The following is a 20,976-nucleotide window of genomic DNA, read 5'->3' as shown; positions in this document are numbered from 1 at the left end:
GATCTACCTCTTCCAGGTAAGCACTGGGCCAGCACTACCCTCACGCGCACCTGGGCCACTGCAGCTCAGCTGGACAGAGCCTCGTGGGTCTCTTAGGGGAAAAGAGGAGGTCGCTCCTGGAGGCTGTGTCCCTGGGAACCCGGATCCTGTGGAAGGGCGCGGACGACCCGCCCCCGCAGAAAGCCCCACCCACGAGCGCCGAGGGGAGGGGACAGAGAGGCTGCTGGAGGTTAGCCGCTTAAGTCCGCGGCCGAGACTCGGTGGGGAGGGTGGCGAATCTACTTCAGCGCAGAAGTCGAAGAACCGTCCAAGGCCTGCAGAGGGAATTTGATTAATTATCTTTCTCTGCTAACGAGCACCCAACAGTTCATCCCAGCCCCGCCCAGTAGAAACCTGACTCCCAGCACCGCCTACTCAGAAAAAATATTCCTTCTTCCGGCTTCTTGGCCTCCCCGGACTACATCCCCCAGAAGGCATCGGGGCTCAGCCATCTGACCTGTGCAGTAGCCTTCGTTGAAAAGTGCTATGACAACAGGGCGAAGATGGCTTGGAGTTAGGCGGGAGCCGGGAGGTGTCCCTTCCGCCGCTGCCGTCCTTTCTCTGCTACATCTCACTCACTGCCTCCTCCTTCATCCTGTCCCGTTCTTCGTGAGCTGCAGCTCTCGCCGTTGTTCTTGCCTGCCTGGTCTCTTCCAAGCGATCGATGCCGCTTTCCCTGCTTGTCTCTGGGGGTGACAGAGAAGGGATGCAGAGGAGCTCCTTGGGGTGATCCCTCCGACTCTGTGGAGCTGGCAGTGCTCTTTGCCTGGGACGTGGGACGAGTTGGAGCCGGAGAGCAAGAGGGAGTAGCGAAGTTAGGGTTGCTTTTCTCTGCACTCTCGGCTCCCGCTCCCGCCGTTCCCCAGGACCCCGGCTGGCGCCCTTAAAGGGAAATCGGCGGAAGGAGAGTTCGAAGAAAGGTGGGGCAGGACCCACCTGATTCGGCATCAGGTAAGAAAGTAGGTGTGGTATTAAACATCGAGGGCATGGATTCCCTTTGTGAGTTTTGTTTGTGGGCAAAATTGATCCTCTATTGCCGTGTAATGGTTTGGGGGGATATGGGGTGATAGGTTTCTTAGGAAGGATGTTTGCGTTGAAAACAAAACGAAACACAACTACGAGCACGATGTGTGTGAAGTCCCGTAAACATTTTACAGAAAGGGTGGTAAGAATTCTTAAAAGATTGCATTCAGGAGTGTCACGTGGTGCACGAGCATCCTGCTCCTGTGGCACTTGAACAGGTCTTGTGAGCAAATGGTCAAAGCAGTTCCCAGCCTATGACTGAAGTGGGATGCACGTACTTATATCCTCTTGTTCCTTCTTGCAACAGGATTATTGCTTCCCGCTCTCCCTTTACACTGCAGACCACAACAGCGTCGATGAACTGACCCGATTTTATTAGCATCTCCGTCCTCCAGCCAAGTCCTGAAGTTGACTAAGATTTCCTGGAGAAATTCAGTTTTTTTTTTTCCTAGCTCACTTTTACTTAAAAAAATGAAACCATGTCACACACGTGCACGAAACTATGAGTCTTAACTAAAGTCTGCCAGCATTCAGAGAGGGAGAGATTTTTCTAACTCATTAGGAATATGTAAGTTGAGAACATGAGAATAATTGGTAGATTTTTTTTTTGGTGAATAGACGGAATCATTATTCAGAAGAATCTAAAAAACTTAAAAAGAATTGCAAATAATTTACAAGCTATTTATGAGAGTTTAAGGGATTTTTCACTTTGTGTAATTGTTGTTCTTAAATTACAACTACACTTATGTTTATCGTACAACTTAACCGATGGAAACATCACTGAAGGGAAAAAAGTCCGATATCAACAGTATATAATAATTTTAAAAGTTTTCCAAGGGTGTCCAACTTATTGCATCTCTGGGCCACACATCAAATACATTGCAACACGTGATCACAAAAAAATCTTGTACTGTTTTAAGTAAATTTATGTACGGTTTTGTGTTGGGCCGCATTCATAGCCACCCTGGGCTGCATGTGGCTCACAGGCTGCAGGTTGGACATTCCTGTACACCTTTTGATGTATGTAAGCAAGTCTTACCTTGCAGGATTAAGACTTTCAAATCTTTCTCAAAAATATTGAAACATACGAACTTATAAAACATCTCTGCTGATTGACAACATATCTATGAAAGATTACTGTCAGCCTTTTGAATGTCCCATTTAAACTTCAGTCCAGAGGGTCGGATTGGCCCTGTCTTGCTCACAGCACACCGGCACCACCATTACTTCTTGTAAGTCACCACTGGCATTTATCTGATGCGTCCTGTGGGTTGGGTATTGAGCTAAGCAGCTACATGTTAGGCCATTTTATCCTCCCCCACCCAGAACAGTTGGGAGACTGGGTGGTAAGGAACTTGTCTAAGGTCACATCGCTGGAGTATGGGGTCAGAAAGACTCCCTGTCCTGTGCTCTCTGCCTTTTGTGTCTTTTACTGAAAGTTCCAACACTCAACCCTTATCATTATGTCTTTGAAAGCAGCATTCTGCTGCCTGTATGTGCGCTTGCCATCTTTCTTGGACTGGAAGACCTGAGTCCTATTTTGCAGAATTTGCGGCAGCTTTAGCACGACCCAGAGAAAGCAAAGCTGCAAATATGAACAACGGCAGTGTCAGAGCCTTAGCCTCCTAATCCCAGAATCTGCCTTCCTGACCACATGTCCCTGCACAGGCATTTCTCCAGCCACCCTTCCGTATTGTAGCACCAGGCCAGTGAGGTGTTGGAATATGCATATCTTAAATAAAAACTCAGGCTGAGCAGACTCTGTGTGGGAGATAATATGTGTGTAAGTAGGTATTAAAAACAAAAAAAAAATTGTAAAGTGATAAGTAGGGAGGAGAATTTCTGGAGCTTAGGGGATAAAAAGATTATCTTCTATTTATCATTCTAATGAAGCATATGAAATAAATCTTTTGTGGCTATTTATAGGTATGCACCTGTTAAAACCCTGTTAAACCTGTTAAAATTATTGTTTTCTAATCATCCTTTAACCCTTTAATTAAATGTATGAACTGCTTTTCTGCATTTTGAACTTGCAGGGATTAGGGTTATTGTGAACAGAGGTGCGGCCTTTCAGTCTTTGTGGTGTGGCTGCACGGGTCTGGGTCCTGGACCAGACAGCCTGGGTTGGGGTACTACTTCCACCACTTACTAGTTGTGAGCCCCTGGGCAGGTTTCTTAACCTTTCTGTATGCAAGGGATACCTGAATAATACTACCTATGACTGATTTTGTATTCTGTTAGGAAGATTAACATAGAATACTTGCAAGGCACTGAGAACCCTGCCTGGGACTAGTCAATGATTAGTAAATTGTAGTTATTCATTTAATTTCCGGGGAGGGGAGATGATGGCCATTGAAAACCCGATTTCTGGGTTTTGTTTTTCATTTGCTTGGAAATAGAAACTCACCGAGGAGCTGGAACTCAACCCTGAATGAATAGGGGATAAAGTATGAATTCTTGTTTCTTCTTTTTAAAATTTTTTTTCTTTATTTTAGAGAGAGGAGAAGGGAGGGAGAAAGAGGGGGAGAGAAACATCAATGTGTGGTTGCCTCTCCAGCGCCCCCAACTGGGCACCTGGCCTGGTGGGCAACTCAGGCATGTGTCTTGACTGGGAATCCAACCAGGTATCTTTCTATTTACAGGCTGGCACTCAGTCCACTGAGCCACACCGCCCAGGGCCTCTTGTTTCTTTTTTTTTGTTTAAGACTAAACCAAGTAAAAGCCAATTTTATACACACTTAATTTTTGTTATTTAGAATACTTTTTATTTTTATAACAGAAAAGTAAGGTTTTATGATTGAAAAATGCCCTGTTATTATTTTTCTTTATCTTCTTTCTTCCTAACCTGCCAGTAACTGACTTCCTCTACCTGCTGTTTACCTTAGTATCTTAAAGTCAAGACCTGTATCTTTCTGAGCTTGGAAGATTCTAAATTTATGGTTAGTTTTTCTTTCTCTCAATGTGGTGGTGGTTCTTCCAAGAGGAAGGGTAAAGTGCATTTTGCTGACTTTCTGGATTTAATGTGCTAACTCACTGTTCTTCTGAGAGAGTGGGAAATGCGACCAAAATATAGGCGCATCCTACTTTAAAAAAGGGAAACTTTATTGTATTATGAGAAAATGTAAACATAAACAAAAGCATAAGGAATACTCAGAAACAACCCCTCATGTACCCAACACCATTTACTCTTTCAAAAATAACCGTTTTATTGAAACATAATTCATATATTATATAATTCACCCTTTTAATAGGTACAATTCAGTGTTTTTTTTGTATATTCACAGATATGTGCGACCATCCATCATACTGCAAATTTTGAATGTTTTCATCACTCAAAAAGAAACCTTTCATCCTTCCTCTATAACCTTCCTGTGCTCTCATTCCATCAGACCTAAGCAACCACTAATTAGTTACTTTATGTCTCTATGGATTTGCCTATTCTGTACACTCTATGTAAATGGAATCATACAATAGGCGGCCTTTTGTGGCTGCCTTCTTTCTCTTAGTATAATGGTTTCGAGGTCCATCCCTGTGGTAGCCTGTCTCAGTACTTCATTCCAACAAGGGTATCTGGCAGCCTTAGGTTGTTCAGACTTGCTATCAGACCCATCTTTAAGAGCAAAGTGGAAAGGAACTCCCCTTTGTCATCTGTTGTCCTGCAGCTAAGTTGTATTTTAAAGTTCAACAGTTTTTGGAAAGGGAATCAGTGGTACGCCAGCTGAACACAGATGAGTGAGTGAGTGAGTGGTTCCTCACTTCTCTGAGAGTAGGCAGTGTGTCCTTCTGTGCGTCTGTCTGTCTTTCAAGTCAGAGAGAAGCACTCGGGGACTATTACTGGGTACTGGCCATCAGCCCAAATTGTTGGTTTTCCTGTTGTTCCTTAACTTTTTAAAGATATAAGTCCTTATGTCCTTATGTAATAAATTATTGTTCACAACGGTGCACCGTACCACCCGGGACATGGGGAACCAGTATGAAGAATTTGGACATTTATGCACTTTTGGAATAATGGAATTTATGCACTTTTGCTATGCATTACCTATGTTTTGCCCTGGGATGAAAGTGGACTTAAGATAGTTGTGGTCTTGTGAGGAAGAGCCATTTGTTGGACCTAGGTTTCAGTTAGCATTGTCCCCACTTCCTTTTAAAATTGTCATAAAGTAGGTCCTGACCAGGTAGCTCAGTTGGTTAGAGTGTCGTCCCCGTGTGCCAAGGTTGCAGATTTGATTCCTGGTCAGGGCACATACAAGAACCAACCAACAAATGCATAAATAAGTGGAACAACAAACTGATGTCTTTCTAAAAATCAGTAAATGAAAAAAATGTAAAGCAAAACAAAGAAATCCTTTCACTGACCTATGCTTTTTCAATTAAATTGCAGGAAGTAGCAGCCCCATAAGACAGGGGGCTAGAGTCCAGAAAGCGGTATGCTGAAGCCAGTTTCTGCCATTAGTTGTGGGGTTTAGGAGAGTCACAACCTCTCTGGGTCTCTCCTATAGAATGGGAGGATCAGCTGGTTGATGGATGCCTTCTAGCTGTTAAAACTTTGTGAGTTGAAAAAACAAGTCTCTTTTCCAAGCTTTGGAAAGGTAACTCGTGGCAGGTGTCCCAGGAAGAAGAAAGGGCAGGGTGAGGGGCGGGGAAGAAGCGCTGTACTCTTAAGAAAACATCTACTTAGGCTGTCAGCTCCCAGTTCAGCCAGTGCTTTTCAAAGTTTAAGATGCATGTGAATCTCCTGGGAAGTTGCGTGGGGCACGCTGAGGTTTTGCATTTCTGAAAGGCTTTCAGGTGATGCTGCTGCTGCTGATCCAGGGACCGCAAGGAGGTAAACTGCCTGGGAAAGGAGGACTTTCAGAAGCCAACAAAGTGCTGGGTGACGAAGGAGAGGTCGATAGAGCAGGAAACACAAGAAGGAAGTCAGTGTTGCCTGTGCTATTTTTTTAAATCAGGATACGTCTTTAATTTTATGATAGAAGACCGTGAGAAATTAGTGCATGATGCAGAACATTTCCACTTACAATGTTGGAGAGTTAGTTTTTACATTGCAGATTTTTTCCCCTTTATTCTAGGAAGCTAAAAAAGTTTGTTGACTAACAAAGGTTTTTAAGGCCATTTTCACATAATAGCTATTTTCACTGAGCCCAGTTATGTGTTTATGTTCCAGCTGCAGCTACGTCTCTTGTGGTCCCTCATCTAAGCATTTTGCTTTTTTACGTACCATTCAATAGGACTGATGGGGAAAACTCATCTCTTTCACCCTTGCTTGGGTATTTGGTGCGCTCCGTAGGCAGACCCTGTGAAGACCACAGTCGGACCCCTTTGAGGAACAGATCTTCCCTTCTTCTCTTCAAGACTCCTTTTAAACTGGCTGACGCAGAATGTGTGCAAAGGCTCCCCTGCTTGTGTGTGAGCCTGCTGATTTCTGTCCTGGCCGAGTCTTCCAGTGGAGCTTGTACCCCCACACCCACCGAGTCTTCATTCTTCATGACGTGTCAGCAGCATTTCACATTGCTGATCACTCTCTTTTTCTAGATCCACTTTTTCCCACTTCCTTCCAGACATCAATCCTGGTTTTCCTTTGATCTCAGTGGAAGCTCCTGTTCAGTTTTCTGGCACATTCCTCCTCTTCTGCCTTACCTCTCGCCCCGGAGCCCTGTCCTTCCACCTTGGAAGCTTGGAAGCTTGTGCTCGGTTTCCTCCAGATTTCCCCCTTCACTCCACCTCATGCACCTTTTCCTTTTCCTGGTTAAGCTTTGTGTCCTTTCTCTGTAACAAGCCATTGCCGTGGTGCTGGTTATATGCTGAGTGCTGTGCATCCTAGGGATTCACCGAGTGGTACTGCGTGTGAGTCATTTTCTGTTCTGGGCGAGAGAACGATGTACCTTCATCTTGGTCGTCCAACAAGTGTGGCATATTACAATTTCCCAATGTATCTGGAGTGCGTGCTGAAAATACATGGTGTTTACTAAATACTGTTACTTCCCTCTCATATACAAACTCCAGTGGAAGTGTGTGAAAGTGTGTGAAAGTGTATTATTACACGTTTTGAATACTTGTGCCAGATTCGAAGCTCAGTCATCTGACAACTTGTATGGTTATATAGTGCTCTTAGTAATAACAAGTGATACAGATGTTTTCCAGAAACCCTTGCGTGTATATTAAAACTCATTATGAGTTTATCTGCTATGTGTCTTTCTTTCGCTTTCTTTAATATCTTGCCCATATCTGACTCATTTCTTTTTTAGCATAAAAAGAGGGTCTGGAATGGAGTTTTCCTTCTTTCTATCTTTTTTATTTCATGTAGTTTGTTTCTTTAAACTTGTCATTTTGAAATAATTTTACACTCACATGGAAGTTGCAAAAATAGAGGCTTCTTAATACCGATGATCAAAACCATTAAATTCACATTAGTACAATATAATACACATCTTATTTCAATTTCACCATGTTTTACATTACAGACATTTTCCTTTTTGAAATATAGTTCTAAGAAGTTAAAATTTATCCCATGAAACCATCACTAATGCCCTGACTGGCGTGCCTCTGTTGGTTGAGTGTTGTCCTGCAAAGGGAAGGGTTACTAGTTTGATTCCCGGGCAGGATACATTGCCTGGGCTGTGGGCAGGTTCCCGGTTGGGGGCGTGCCAAAGGTGGCTGATCAGTGTTTGGAGTCCCTCCCTCTCTTTTTCCCTCCCTTCCCTTCTCTCTAAAAATAAATAAATAAAATCTTCAAAAAAAGGGAGAAACCATCACCAAAGTCGGGTCATGGAACTTTCCCATCATCCCAGAGAAATTTCCCTGTACTAGCTCCTTAAAGGCACACCCTCCCTTAACCCTGCAACCAGCGATCTGTTCTCCATCAGTTCAATTTTGTCGTTTTGAAAGTGTTATAGAAATGGAATTATTTAATATGTGGCCTTTTGGGATTGGGTGTGTTTTTTCACTCAACATCGTGTCCTTTAAGACCCATCCAAGTTGTTGTTACTTTGACTTTAAAAATTGCCGAGTTTTATTCCATGGTGCGGATGTATCATAGTTCGTTTAGCCATTCACATGTTGAAGGCCTTTTTTTTTTTTTTGTTAATGTAGCTTTTAAAAACAATCATTAAAAGGGTAAAAACCATAGCGATAGCAAATATTTATTGAGTGCTTACTATGTGCCAAGTGTTGTGCTAATACTACTATATTCCATCTTAACCACTTTTAAGTATAGTTTAGTGGTGTTAATTAAGTACATTAACATTTTTGTGCAGCTAATCTCCGAAACTCTTCATCTTGCCAAACTGAAATGCTATACACCATAAATAACTCCCATGTTCCCCTCCCCGAACCCTGGCAGCCACGGCTCTGCTCTCTGTGAATTTGACGGCTCTTGGTATCTCCTGTGAATGGGATAATGCGGCACTTGTCCTTGTGGCTGGCTTATTTCAGTAGCTTAATGAAGGTTCACCCATGTCCCGGGGCATGTGTTTGAGTTCCCTTCCTAATTTTTAAGGCCGATTATATTCCATTGTCTGTACATGTCACATTTTGTTTTTCTACTCATTCGTCGATGGACACTTGGGTTGCTTCTGGCTTTCGGCGGCTGTGGATGATGCTGCTGTGAACCTGGGTGTACACGTATTTCTCCAAGAACTTGCTTTCAGTTCTTCTGGATATATGTGCAGAAGTGGGATTGCTGGGTCATATGGTAGTTTTTATTTTTATCTTTATTTTTTTGGTGGTTTTTATCTTTAATATTTTGAGGAACCACCATACTGTGTCCACTGTGGCTGCACCATTATATATACTTGCTAAGAGTGTGAAAGAGTTTCAGTTACTCCACATCCTTGCCAACAATGATTATTTTCTGTGCGTTTTTTTCAAGGATTTTATTTATTTATTTTTAGACGGGGGTGGAGGAGGGAGAGAGAGAGGGAGAGAAGCAGTGTGTGGTTGCCTCTTGCACTCCCCACACCGGGGAACCTGGCCCGCAACCCGGGCATGTGCCCTGACTGGGAATTGAAGCAGTGACCCTTTGCTTCACAGGCTGGCACTCAGTCCACCCAGCCACATCAGCCGGGGCTCTGTGTGTTTTTTTAATAGCCATCCTGGTGGGTATGAGGTGGTATCTCACTATGGTTTTGATTTGAATTCCCCAATGATTAAATCTTTTTCTGATGGGCATCTTTTCATGGGCTTACTGGTCATTTATATATCTCCTTTGGAGAAATAGCAAGTCAAGTCCTTTGCCCATTAAAAAGATTTTTTTTTTGGTTGAGTTGTATGAGTTCTTTATGTATTCTATATATTAACCTTTTATCAGATACAGATTTGCACATATTTTTTCCTATCCATCAGGTTGCCTTTGTGTTCTTTAGTCTTCACGGCACCATTCTTACCTGGATCTTACAGATGAGGAAGCTGAAGTATAGAGAGGGTCAGGGACTGTCAGTAGCCTGGCCCTGGCTGCCTGGTGGTTACGGGCGGAGCAGGGATTCAGACTCATGCTGACAGCCTCCATAGTCTGCACTTGTCACCATCATGTCTTCTCAGCTAATGTCTTGGCCAGCTGTAAGCAAACGAGTCACCTTGGTTACTGCGGTTAGCCTCTGTGGAGGCCTCCTTTAAGAAGCAGGTTGAGCCCTGACTGGTGTGGCTCAACTGGGTGGGCGTTGTGCCGCAAAGCAGAAGGTCGCCAGTTTGATTCCCGCTCAGGGCACGTGCCTGGGTTGTGCGGTTTGGTCCTTCAGGCACGTGCGAGGCAGCTGACTGCCGTTTCTCCCTCACACTGATGTGTCTCTTCCTCTCTTTCTCCCTCCATTCCCCTCTCTCTCTCTAAAAATAAATAAAATCTTTAAAAAAAAAGAAGTAGGTTGATCTACGATTTTTTAAAAAGTAGTTGATCCTCGTTATTTACAAATTCCATATTTGTAAGTTTGCCCATTTGCTAAATTTTATCCACGATCCCAAAATCCATACTCATGGTGCTTTGAGGGCCTTTCATGGTCGTGTGCAGGCTGGCAAAAACCTGAGCCACCTGATGCACACTTCCCCAGCTGATGCGAAACAGTGACTCTGTCGCCTTGTTTCAGCTCAGACTGTAAGCAGATATCCTTTCCGCGGCCTCTTTAGCACCATGCTTGTTTGTGTTTTTGGTGATTTTGCTATGCAAAATGCAAAATCAAATGCCATGCTGAAGTATTGTCTAATGTTCTTAAGTATAAGAATGCTGTGATGAAGGTACCTTATGGAGAAAATGCATGTAAGCTTCATTCAGATGAGTTTTAGTGTTTTTGGCCATTGAGTTCAATGTTGACGGGTCAACAATAAAGTGGCTTTAAGCAGAAACACACATGCACAGAAGTTACGTGTTCAATGGTGGGTGAAAATGTTGTGACTGGAGGCTCGAGGCCACCTAGCACTGTATTTCCCCAGGACCAGTGATTCCGTATTTGCTAATTCAGTGTTTGTCGTGTGACTTTATGGAACAAAACTTTGAATAGGGAGAATTGACTGTGCTTTCTACTAGCATTTAAGTCAGTGCAGCAGGAAGGAAAGCCTCATTTCTGTTCCGTTGACTCTCGTAGCATCCCGGGGTATGTGATGTTGTGTTGTGATTCGGAAGGTCCAGTGGGCGTTCCCATGCTCCCTGTCCAGAACTCAGTGGTGGGTGTGGTGGGTACACCCTCCCTCTAGACAAGGAGTCAAAGCACAGAGAGGTGGTGTGGGGTGCCTGTGGACACACCGGTAGTGAGTGGTGTGACTGGGCCTGCGACCCAGTTTTCTTGCTTCTTTTTTTTTGGTGTGAGTTTCCTCTTTCATCTTGCCTTTCCACAGTTAGAACGGGGAAAGGGAGTGAGTGCTTTCTGGGCGCCTGTCCCACGCGAGTTCCAGCGTTAGGCGTTTGAGGCGTTTGATCTCGTCCGCTCTTCTCTGCAGCTCAGTGCGACAGCAGATGCTGCAGTCTTTCCCGTGACCAGACTGGAGGGAGGTCAGGTGTCTTGCTAAGGAATTACGTGCTAACTAGTGATGGTAGAATTAGAATCTTGATCCTCCCAAGAATATATTTTTTGTCACTTTGTGCTAACTAGTGATGGTAGAATTAGAATTTTGATCCTCCCAAGAATATATTTTTTGTCACTTTGTGCAGTTGTGTACTGACTCTCCCAGAAGGGAGGACTGGCCCAACACACACGTATAATTTCTTAGCCTGACTTTCCAACGTCCTTGCAAAACATCTGATTAATGCTTCCACCTGTTTGGATTTGTGTTTCACATAGGTCCGCAAAAATACAAGAAATTAAAGTTAATGCAGCACTGGTTTTGTCAAAGTTGTCCAAATTTCATTTGCTGTGCCTTAAGAGAGAATTAATTCATAATTCATGTTGTGAAGAGGGTTTTTTGTGTGTGTGTGTGAAGTGGATTTTTTTTATTATAAACACACTTCTTTTGCTTTTTAGAGTGAACAAAAATGTCCTTGTTTAAAGCCCGTGATTGGTGGTCTGCTGTTCTGGGAGAAAAAGAGGAATTTGATCAAGGCTGTTTGTGTCTGGCTGATGTTGACAATACTGGAAGTGGACAAGGTGAGTAACTCACGGCCACGCATCTTGGAGCAAAGCATTACATGGATGAAACAAAAGCAACTTCCTTTTAAATATGTACTTTATAGAACCTAGGTGAACTGTCATAATTATGCACTAATTTTATTTTTTTAAATTATTTTTAAAAGATTTTATTTATTTATTTTTAGAGAAAGGAGAAGGGAGAGAGAAGGAGAGAGAGAGAAACATCAGTGTGTGGTTGCCTCTCCTGTGCCCCCTAGTGGGGACCTGCCCCACAACCCAGGCGTGTGCCCTGACTGGGAATGAAACTGGAGACCCTTTGGTTTGCAGGCCGGTGCTCAGTCCACCGAGCCACACCAGCCAGGGCTTAAAAAGAATACTTATCACAAAGGTTGTTCCTTTGTTCAGTGTGGCTAAGTATTGTCCCCTAACATTTTTCTTCACTGTGTTTTTCTTGCCTGTAATGAAAACAGTGAATCTGGGGGACGAGGTGAGAGGAGAAGATTATGTTGCCAAGGAAGAGCGGGGGGCACTAAAGTGCAGTGGGCACCTGCCCAGTTGTGTCTAAGGGCAGTCGGGGCCCTGTCCTCTCAGTGACAGGAGACAGGAAGGCCTTCTGTTCAGCGGGTCTCCTGGGACCAGGGTCCTCAAAGATCGCCAACCTTGCCTCCTGCCCAATTCTCTGTGAAAGCTCATGATTCCCCTATTATTTGGCAACGTAAAAGGGTCACCCCATGAAAACACCTGCCAGAGAGAGCAATGTCAAAGCCATTTCTGCCCAAACGATCTCATGCCCCTGTGGGTTGTAAACTGTACTTCCTGATTGTCATACCGTGGATGACACACCTGGATGACATACCGTGCACTCATCATTTCTCTCAGGGCTCCTCAGTGGGGTGCCACCCGTGGGTTCCCAACATGCTGACATGTTGCTTCCCCCCGATTTGTGGATCAGCTGTGAGCCACTTCGTCTGTTCACCCGAGCCTGCTGTACACGTCATCCTGTGTGTGTCCCACACAGAAATAAACCACTGATTTTTGTCACTCAGAGGCTGGACCACTGTGTGTCATAGTGTCCTGGGGTGATTGTTATGTATGGAGACTTCCCGTTCCAGATGTACAGGACCCTGGAGGATCATGTTCTCTGGGGGTCGGTGGATCAGAGGGGAGCTTAGGTGTCTGCACTTCGGACAGGCTTTCAAGTTGAACGGTGGCATGCTAAAGTCTACGCATCGTTATCGCTGACCTCACGGAGGGGAAGGTTAATGGGAGGAGAAGTGTGGGACACGCTGTGTTTGAGGAAGCAATGTCGAGCAGGCAGAGCAGAGGGAGAGCTTCGGGAGGGAGCAGCGTGCTGGTCGTGTTTGACGCTGTGAGAACGGGTGAAGTGCAGGGAGACAAGGTGGGATAAGAGGGCGGGAACCTTAGCTCCACGACCCACCCGGAGAGTTAGCGCATTAAAGCGGGGTGGGGGGGGGGGGGCTGGGAAGGGTGGTCAGTGATGGATTCCGAGAAGGGCGCAGGGCTGGGACCTGGGAGGTGAGGTTTGGTGGCATGAAGACTAAAGGGGTTCATCACTGCCCTTGGGTAGGGTGGATGAGTGGGCACAACAGTAGCAAAGTCAGATCTTCACTGAGTGAGGGAGTGGGAGGGTGGGAAGACCAAGTTAAAGAAACTGAGGGGTACAGGCAGGGGGAGAAGAGGGGATGGTTGAGGGCAATGTCGGGTAAGGAGGGTGGACAGAACTCAGCGGGTCACATAGAGGATATAGTTGGTAAAGCAGGCACCCAGAGAAGATGGTCCAAGACGGGGTCCGGTGTGCTGATGGAAGGGGTTAAGCTGACACAGGCCTGAAGGCTCTTTCACTGTGGCCCAAGGCGGGAAGGTCAGGGTGGAAATAGAGGAGGAAGGGGCATTTGCCGTCAGGCTGGGAAGCTGAGGCAGGCATGCCAGTTGACCCCTACTTTGAAGAGATTCGAGAGGGAAGCGATTCTATTAGGCATCCTGATACTGTTTTAGGTGAAGCTGACTCAGTACACATAAGGATCCCTCGCTCACCTGGAGATCCTCGTTGAAATTAGACACTGGGTGTTCAAAGTGGTGCCCACTCTCCTCCAGTTCTCCTCAGTTCAAGACTCAGACCCTCGAGACAGACAACGGGAGTGGGGGTGAGAGGGAGAATCTGACTGGTCCGGGTGGGGTTCCGTGCCAACCTGTAGCCCCGAGGCTGACTGAAAAACGGCTCCTCCGTTTACCTTTCAGCTGCTCAGCCTTCAGACCAGCCTCCTTCGGGCAGCTGTCCCTGGTACCGCTGCACCTGCACGTGGGCGTCCCCTCTGCGGTGGGGACGGCAGGTGCACCCGCTGCCTTGGGGGGGGCACTTTCAGGGAGCGCTGGCTCTTCAAGACCAGCGTGCCTGGGTGCTCCCCCTTTCCCTTGTCATTCAGCCATGGCCGCGGTCCAGTCTCTGCCGCCTCCAGACTAAGTGGTGCGTCCGTCTGTGCTCACAGCCTGTGGGCAGTTGAGAAGAAGAAGAGAAGGAAACATTTAATAGTGTGAGGATGATGGAGAAGTAGGAGAAATTGCATGGCAACCCGAAGAAGTCATGTTGGGGGCCCCCTTCTCTTTTGCGACTGGTCAGCTGGCAGTGTGATCCTGCTACTACGTTTTCTTCCAGCCTTAAGCCTTGCTGGCCATCTGTCTGGTTGGTGTTGGCAGGGCCAGCCCCCTGGGACGCCTCTAGGACCCTTCTGTGCCTCTGGCAGCTGCTGAGACCCCAGTTTGGCTGGTAGAGCTTTCACTCCACGCCCTGCCTGCGTTGTCCCTCCATTGTCACATGATCTTCTTGTATGTCCGCGTCCTCGCGTGGCACTCGCCTCCCTGGCTGTTTTCTTGTCTGATAAGGGTGCTGATAGAGTGCTGCCACACACCTGATCAAGTGGGACCTCATCTTAGTTCAATTACATCTGCAAAGACCCTGTTTCCAAATAAAGTCACAGGTGCTTGGGGCTAGGACCTCAGCCTATCTTTCTGGGGACACCTGCTAGAGGTATAGTCTTCTGGTGAACGGTGAGACCTAGGAATCCCTTTTTTTTTAAAAAATAAGAATTTTACTTATTTATTTTTTAGAGAGGGGGAGAAAGGGAGAAGGAGAGAGACATTGATGTGAGAGAAACATTGATGGGCTGCCTCTTGCATGCACCCTGACCGGGGGCCTGGCCCGTAACCCAGGCATGTGCCCTGACCGGGAATCAAACCAGTAACTTTTCGCCTTGTGGAACGACACTCAACCAACTGAGCCACACTTGTCAGGGTGTCAGAATCCTTTTTAACACAGTGTTTCCAGTAGCTGCAACCAGCTGTAGAGTTGACATTGATTAAATCAGTTTACAGCCTTATACCAGTCCTTTGATAAAACAGCTTGCTTTGACCCAGTTAAATGATTACTACTGATAACCAAATTGAGGCTTAGGAAAAAATGTGATATGTTAATACATTTGACTGTTGGTAAACATAAAGCTACTTTTGAAAAGCTGTATGTTATTAAATAAGCTCACTTTGATGACATGTTCTGTTGGCAGATTGGGCTTTGTATATAAAGCAAGACTCAATTCTTTTACTTTTTTTTAATCTTTAGTTTTTTAGAAATTTTTCTCTTTTTTTCCCTTTTTTTAAAGATTTATTTATTTATTTTTAGAGAGGGAAGGGAGGGAGAAAGAGAGAAAGAGAGAGAAACATCAATGTGCAGTTGCTGGGGGCTGTGGCCTGCAACCCTGGCATGTGCCCTGGCTGGGAATCGAACCTGTGATACTTTGGTTCTCAGCCTATGCTCAATCCACTGAGCTACGCCAGCCAGGGCCAATTCATTTAATTCTTAGATTTGTTTTTTAACATTAAAAAGTTTATTTCCAAAGAAATGTTGTTGCTGTTTGTTTCTTCCTAATTCTTTTTTTTAAAAAAATCTCTCCACAGATAAAATAATTGTGGGTAGCTTTATGGGATACCTGCGAATCTTTAACCCCCACCCTGTAAAAACAGGAGATGGGGCTCAAGCTGAAGATTTGCTTCTAGAAGTTCATCTACAAGATCCAATACTGCAAGTGGAAGTAGGAAAATTTGTCTCGTAAGTACAGCCCACAAGTTCGGGTATTTTATTTTACTTGGAATATATCAGTCCCTTACTGTGTCACATTTATGGATTCTTTAAAGAAGAAAAGACTATCCATGAATTTAATATATTTTCTGGATATTGTCACCTAGATGTTCCTCATTTACTGAATTTTTTTTTTAATGTGGAAACCTATACATTTAAGGTCAAATCATTTAAGACAATTTTTATAGTGACAGACCTAAGATTCCTGGTGGATCAGAAACTTAAAAGAATAGAGATAAGCTTTTGAAAATAACCAAATAAACAAATAGAAAATATTCATTTAAAACACTAAATGTCTAGTTTATAAAAGTGTTTCTTCAAATAATTAGACAAAGTAACAGTTACGCTATTTGGCACATAGCTTTGAAGCTTTAAAACGAATTATGTGTTTGGGGTAGAGAGGTCCTTAGATCGACCTGCAAAATTAAGTCTTCCCTTACAAGAGCTTCATTTTAGAAAACTGTTTATTAGTTCACATTTTGTTTAATATGACCGCTTTTTATTTACTGATGATAGTGCTGATTTCATCTTATTTTCATACATGAATTTTCTTAAAACAAGTCTGTATTTCTTTTTTTTAAAATTAAGTTTGTTGGGCAACGTTGGTTAATAATAACATTATATCAGTTTCAAGTGTACATGTCTATGATATATCATCTGTATATTGCATTGTATGCTCAGCACCCAAAAAGTACTTCTGTCACCATATATGTCACCCCCTTTACTCTCTTTACTCTCCACCCTACCCTTTCCCTCTGGCAACCTTTTATGATTTGGTTTTGTTTGTTCCTTTGTTGCTTTCTGTTTTGTGTCCCACATACGCGAGAAAGCATATGGTTCTTGTCCTTTCCTGTCCGATTTTGCTTGCATGATACCCTCAGGATCCATCCATGTTGTTGAAATGGCAATATTTTATCCTGAAGCCTGTGTTTCTTAATCATTTATGAAAGTATCCATTGTGGAAAGTTACGGAGGCGGTGGTGGTCTTGTTTTCTCTGCCTCTTCTTTTTGACCCCGTTTTGCCTTCTTAGGTCGGGGAGTGCCCTGAACTCTGGATTTTGGCTCACTCCATTCACTTGTCATAATAATTAAAAATTATTTATTGATTGATGTTTTAGAGAGCTTGAGAGGAAAGGACGGAGGGAGGGAAAGAGAGAGAGAGAGAGAAACATTGATTTGTTGTTCCGTCCGTCTGTGTGTTCATTGGTTGTTTCCTGTATGTGCCCTGACCGGGGATCAGACGCATGACCTCGGTGCATCAGGATGCTGCTCCAACTGTCTGAGCTACCCGGCCAGGGCTGCTCATCATGATTTATTGGCCCCAGCTTCCATTTCTTCAGGGCCCTGAGTCCTGCTAGAAAACCCAACTGTTCCCCCTCTTTTCCTGCTGTGTTTCATTCTGAGGGAAGCTGCTTCATGGACGTGCCCGCCTAGGGCTTTCACACACTGCCACAGGGTGCAGGGGGAGATGCCGTGACCGGCGTGGTTGGTAAACACCTACTCCGTCTAAAAGCTGCTGGTGATAAGGTGCCCCTGGTGTACTTCTCTCCTATTGTATGGGATGGGTTTATACCATAAGGAGATGAAAGGATTCCTGCCTCTAAAAAGCATGTCTACCTTTCTGTCTTTTTTTTTTTTTCAAAAAGTGAAGTGCTGTGACAGCTCTTCTGCCCAGCAGCGCTGTGTGTGGCCTCCGTTGCTGTGGTCAGTTGTGGGAAGGGAGGAGGTCAGCCGTAGGGAGTGGGTTCTGTGTTAGCACTAGTGAACTAGCCCTGTGTCCTGCTCTGCCTTTGGAGATGAGGAAGCTCGCAGGAGCTCAGGCTTCAGGTCACACGGCTGGGGTCCAGACCCAGATCTGCCTGACTCCACGCTTTACTGGCTCCGCGTGATGTCTTTTCCTGTGCGTGATGGAAAAAGTATTTGGAGTGTTCAGGGCACATATAAGAAATTTTGAAGGCCATATTGATTATTTGATCATTGTGTATTTGATCAAATACATGTATTTGCATTTTCTGATAGTACAGTGAGTGGTTTTTATATATTCATTATGACAATGTTTTACAGGTGTTATCTCATATAATCCTTGTTTTCTAAATGAGAGACTAGCCTTCTGAAAGATCGAGTGATCACACAAATATCAAGCTGCAGGGTCAGCACCCTAACCAGGACTTCAGATTTCAGCGACAGTCCCTGACCTTTAGAACAGAATCTCCAGGACGCAGGCATACACTGAGGCCTGCTTGCAGATGTGTCTGAAACGGAAGACACTTGCCAGCATTTGAGAGCCACGAGCAGATCTTGCTCCGCAGCGTATGTCAGTGTGGCTCAAATGAACTCATTTATGTGTATATGCAGTTGAGCCAGGAGATGTCACATACAATCCTTGCATTCTGGCTTTTCTTGAAAAAAAAAAAAAATGTGGAGGTGTGGCCATAGCCCAGACCTGAGTAGTAGTGGCCTGCGTTAGCCTGGCCCCTGCCGCAGTGGGTCCTAGCCACTTATACCCCTTACTGACTTATATGTGCTGGCTTGACCCTCGAAGACTTTGGAGTTCGGATTTCTAGACCCTGCCTTCCTTGTCTCTCGAAACCACTCAAGAGGGGCAGGGCGGCAGAGTGGTGACAGTGGTCAAACTGAAATACTTTCAGTGCCTTTCGTTACGCTCAGAACTGGAAGTAATACACGCCATTTAAAACCATCACTGTTATTTAATAATGATTAGTGTTTTGTGGTGCTTTGCACTTTGCAAGGTGCTTTCCCATGATTTCATTTCATGCAATTGAAAACCCTTCTTTTCCAGAAGGGGAAACAGTTCGGAGAGCTTAGGTGACGTGCTGAAGGTCACAGGTTAATGAGCTGGAGAGGCAGGGCCTGCCGGGAGAGCCCTCATGAAGGGGCCCCTAGGCGCCTCCTCTGGGGAGGGGGGGAGGTCCCTGGGCTTCCCTCTGAAGGTGGCTCCGTAGCCCAGCTCCTTCGCCTCCAGGACTGTCAGACTGGCTGTTGGCTATCTCTGTTTTCCAGCGTGGAATGTCATCTGGTGAACTGTTCAGATTGCTCATGGTAGACCGTGGTGATAATCCCTTGTAAAAATTATTGTGTCATTTTTTGGTTATGCCTGAAACTAATATTTAAATTTTTAAAACTTTCCCCATTTTTCAGAGGTACTGAAATGCTTCATTTGGCCGTGCTGCATTCTAGAAAACTTTGTGTCTACTCTGTCTCAGGTAAGGAACATATTTTTCTAATGTCAAATTTCTATTAAAATTGGCTTTTTATTTATTTATTTATTTTTTATTTCTTAAATATATATTATTGACTGTGCTATTACAGTTGTCCCAATTTTTACCTTTTGTGTCCCTCTGCCCAGTACCCCCATTCCTTCTAGCAATCTGCGCCCTGCCCCCTGCCTGCCTTAGTTCATGTCCATCGGTCATGCATGCAACTTCTTTGGCTACTCCATTTCCTATACTGTTCTTAACATCGCCCTGTCTATTTTGTACCCACCAATTTGTAGTCCTTAATTCCTACACCTTTCCCTGATTCACCCCCATTCCCCTTCCAGCTGATAGCCTTCCAAATGATTTCCATATCTATGATTCTGTTCCTGTTCTGGTGGTTTGCTTAGTTTGTTTTTTTGTTTTTATTTTTTAAATGATTTTATTTATTTACTTGTAGAAAGAGGGGAAGGGAATTAGAAAGAGAGGGAGAGAAACAACAATGTGTGAGAGGTACATCAGTCGGTTGCCTCTTGAACGCCCCCAGCTGGGAACCTAGCCCACAACTCAGGCATGTGCCCTGACAGGGAATTAATGGAACCAGTGACCTTTCGGTTTGCAGGCCTGCACTCAGTGATCCACTGAGCCACACCAGCCAGGGCACTTAGCATTTTTTTTAGATTCAGTTGTTGATAGTTGTGAATTTGTTGCCTTTTGAATGTTCATAGTTTTGGTCTTCTTTTTCTTATATAGTTCCCTTTAACATTTCATATAATAATAGCTTGGTGATGATGAATTCCTTTAATTTGACCTTGTCTGGGAAGCACTTTATCTGCCCTTCCATTCTAAGTGATAGCTTTACTAGATAAAGTAATCTAGGTTGTAGGTCCTTGCTTTTCATCACTTCTTGCCAGTCCCTTGTAGCCTGCAAAGTTTCTTTTGAGACATCAGCTGACAGTCTTATGGGAACTCCTTGTAGGTAACTATCTGCTTTTCTCTTGCTGCTTTTAAGATTCTCTCCTTATCTTTAATTTTGGGCATTTTAATTATGATGTGTCTTGGTGTGGTCCTCTTTGGGTCCAACTTGTTTGGAATTTTCTGTGATTTCTGGACTTGTATGTTTATTTCCTTCACCAAATTAGGGAAGTTTGTCCCTCCCTCCCTTCCTTCCTTCAAGGGTTTTTATTTTTACTTTCCCAAGGGAGGGAAAGGGCTAGGTGTGGGGGGATACACCAGCCAGGAAAGTGTTCTTTCATTACTTTTTCAATTAAGTTTTCAATTTCTCGCTCTTCTTCTGGCACCCCTATGATTCGGATGTTAGTACATTTGGAGATGTCCCAGAGGCTCCTTAGTCTATCCTCATTTTTTTGAAGTCTTTTTTTCTTCTTGCTGTTTTGATTGAATGTTTTTTTCTTCCTTATGGCCCAAATTGTCAATTTGATTTTTGGCTTCATCCCCTCCACTGTGGGTTCCCTGTAGATTTTTCTTTATTTCACTTAATGCAATCTCATTTCTGCCTGGGTCTTTTTTATACTGTTGAAGTACCCAATGAGTTCTTTGAGCATCCTAATAACCTGTGTTTTTGAGCTCTGCATCTGGTAGGTTGCTTATCTGTATTTTGTTTTGTTCTTTTTCTGGAGTTTTGTTCTGTTTTTTTTTCCCCCCATTTGGGCCATATTTCTTTGTCTCCTCAATTTGGCAGCCTCCCTGTATCTGTTTCTGTGTATTAGGTAGAGGTGCTTTGACTCCCTGACTTATTAGCATGGCCTATTATAGAAAAGCTCACCTGTAAATTGTGTGGGGCAGAGCTTTGGGTAGTCATCAGGACAGGGCAACCTGTTTCACTGCCTCATGGCTCTGTGTGGGCGAGGACTCAGTAAGGGGATAATGCCACTGCCTGGCTTCTGGAGATTAGCCCAGGAGGAAGCTGTCTCCCAGCACTCACCCTGTTGCCAGTCACTTCACTTTCTCCCCCTGTGCCACTGGTGCCCTTCCAGCTGTT

The 20,976-nt window shown here is 44.5% G+C and overlaps 1 protein-coding gene across 1 annotated transcript in view; it reads left to right on the top strand.

Annotated features, from left to right (window-relative positions):
• The first annotated feature begins 322 nt into the window (after positions 1-322).
• Positions 323-20,976, top strand: part of BBS9 (Bardet-Biedl syndrome 9) — a 331,962-nt gene continuing 311,308 nt past the window's right edge. Inside the window, exons 1-4 of the mRNA XM_028525469.2 lie at positions 323-990; positions 11,505-11,627; positions 15,579-15,729; positions 18,919-18,983. Coding sequence (XP_028381270.1) covers positions 11,516-11,627; positions 15,579-15,729; positions 18,919-18,983 — 328 coding nt within the window. The 5' untranslated portion in view covers positions 323-990; positions 11,505-11,515. The remainder of the gene's footprint in view (positions 991-11,504; positions 11,628-15,578; positions 15,730-18,918; positions 18,984-20,976) is intronic.

The sequence above is a fragment of the Phyllostomus discolor genome, chromosome 10 (assembly GCF_004126475.2).
Source record: "Phyllostomus discolor isolate MPI-MPIP mPhyDis1 chromosome 10, mPhyDis1.pri.v3, whole genome shotgun sequence".
Taxonomy (NCBI): Eukaryota; Metazoa; Chordata; class Mammalia; order Chiroptera; family Phyllostomidae; genus Phyllostomus; species Phyllostomus discolor.
This window is presented reverse-complemented; position numbering and strand designations above follow the sequence as displayed.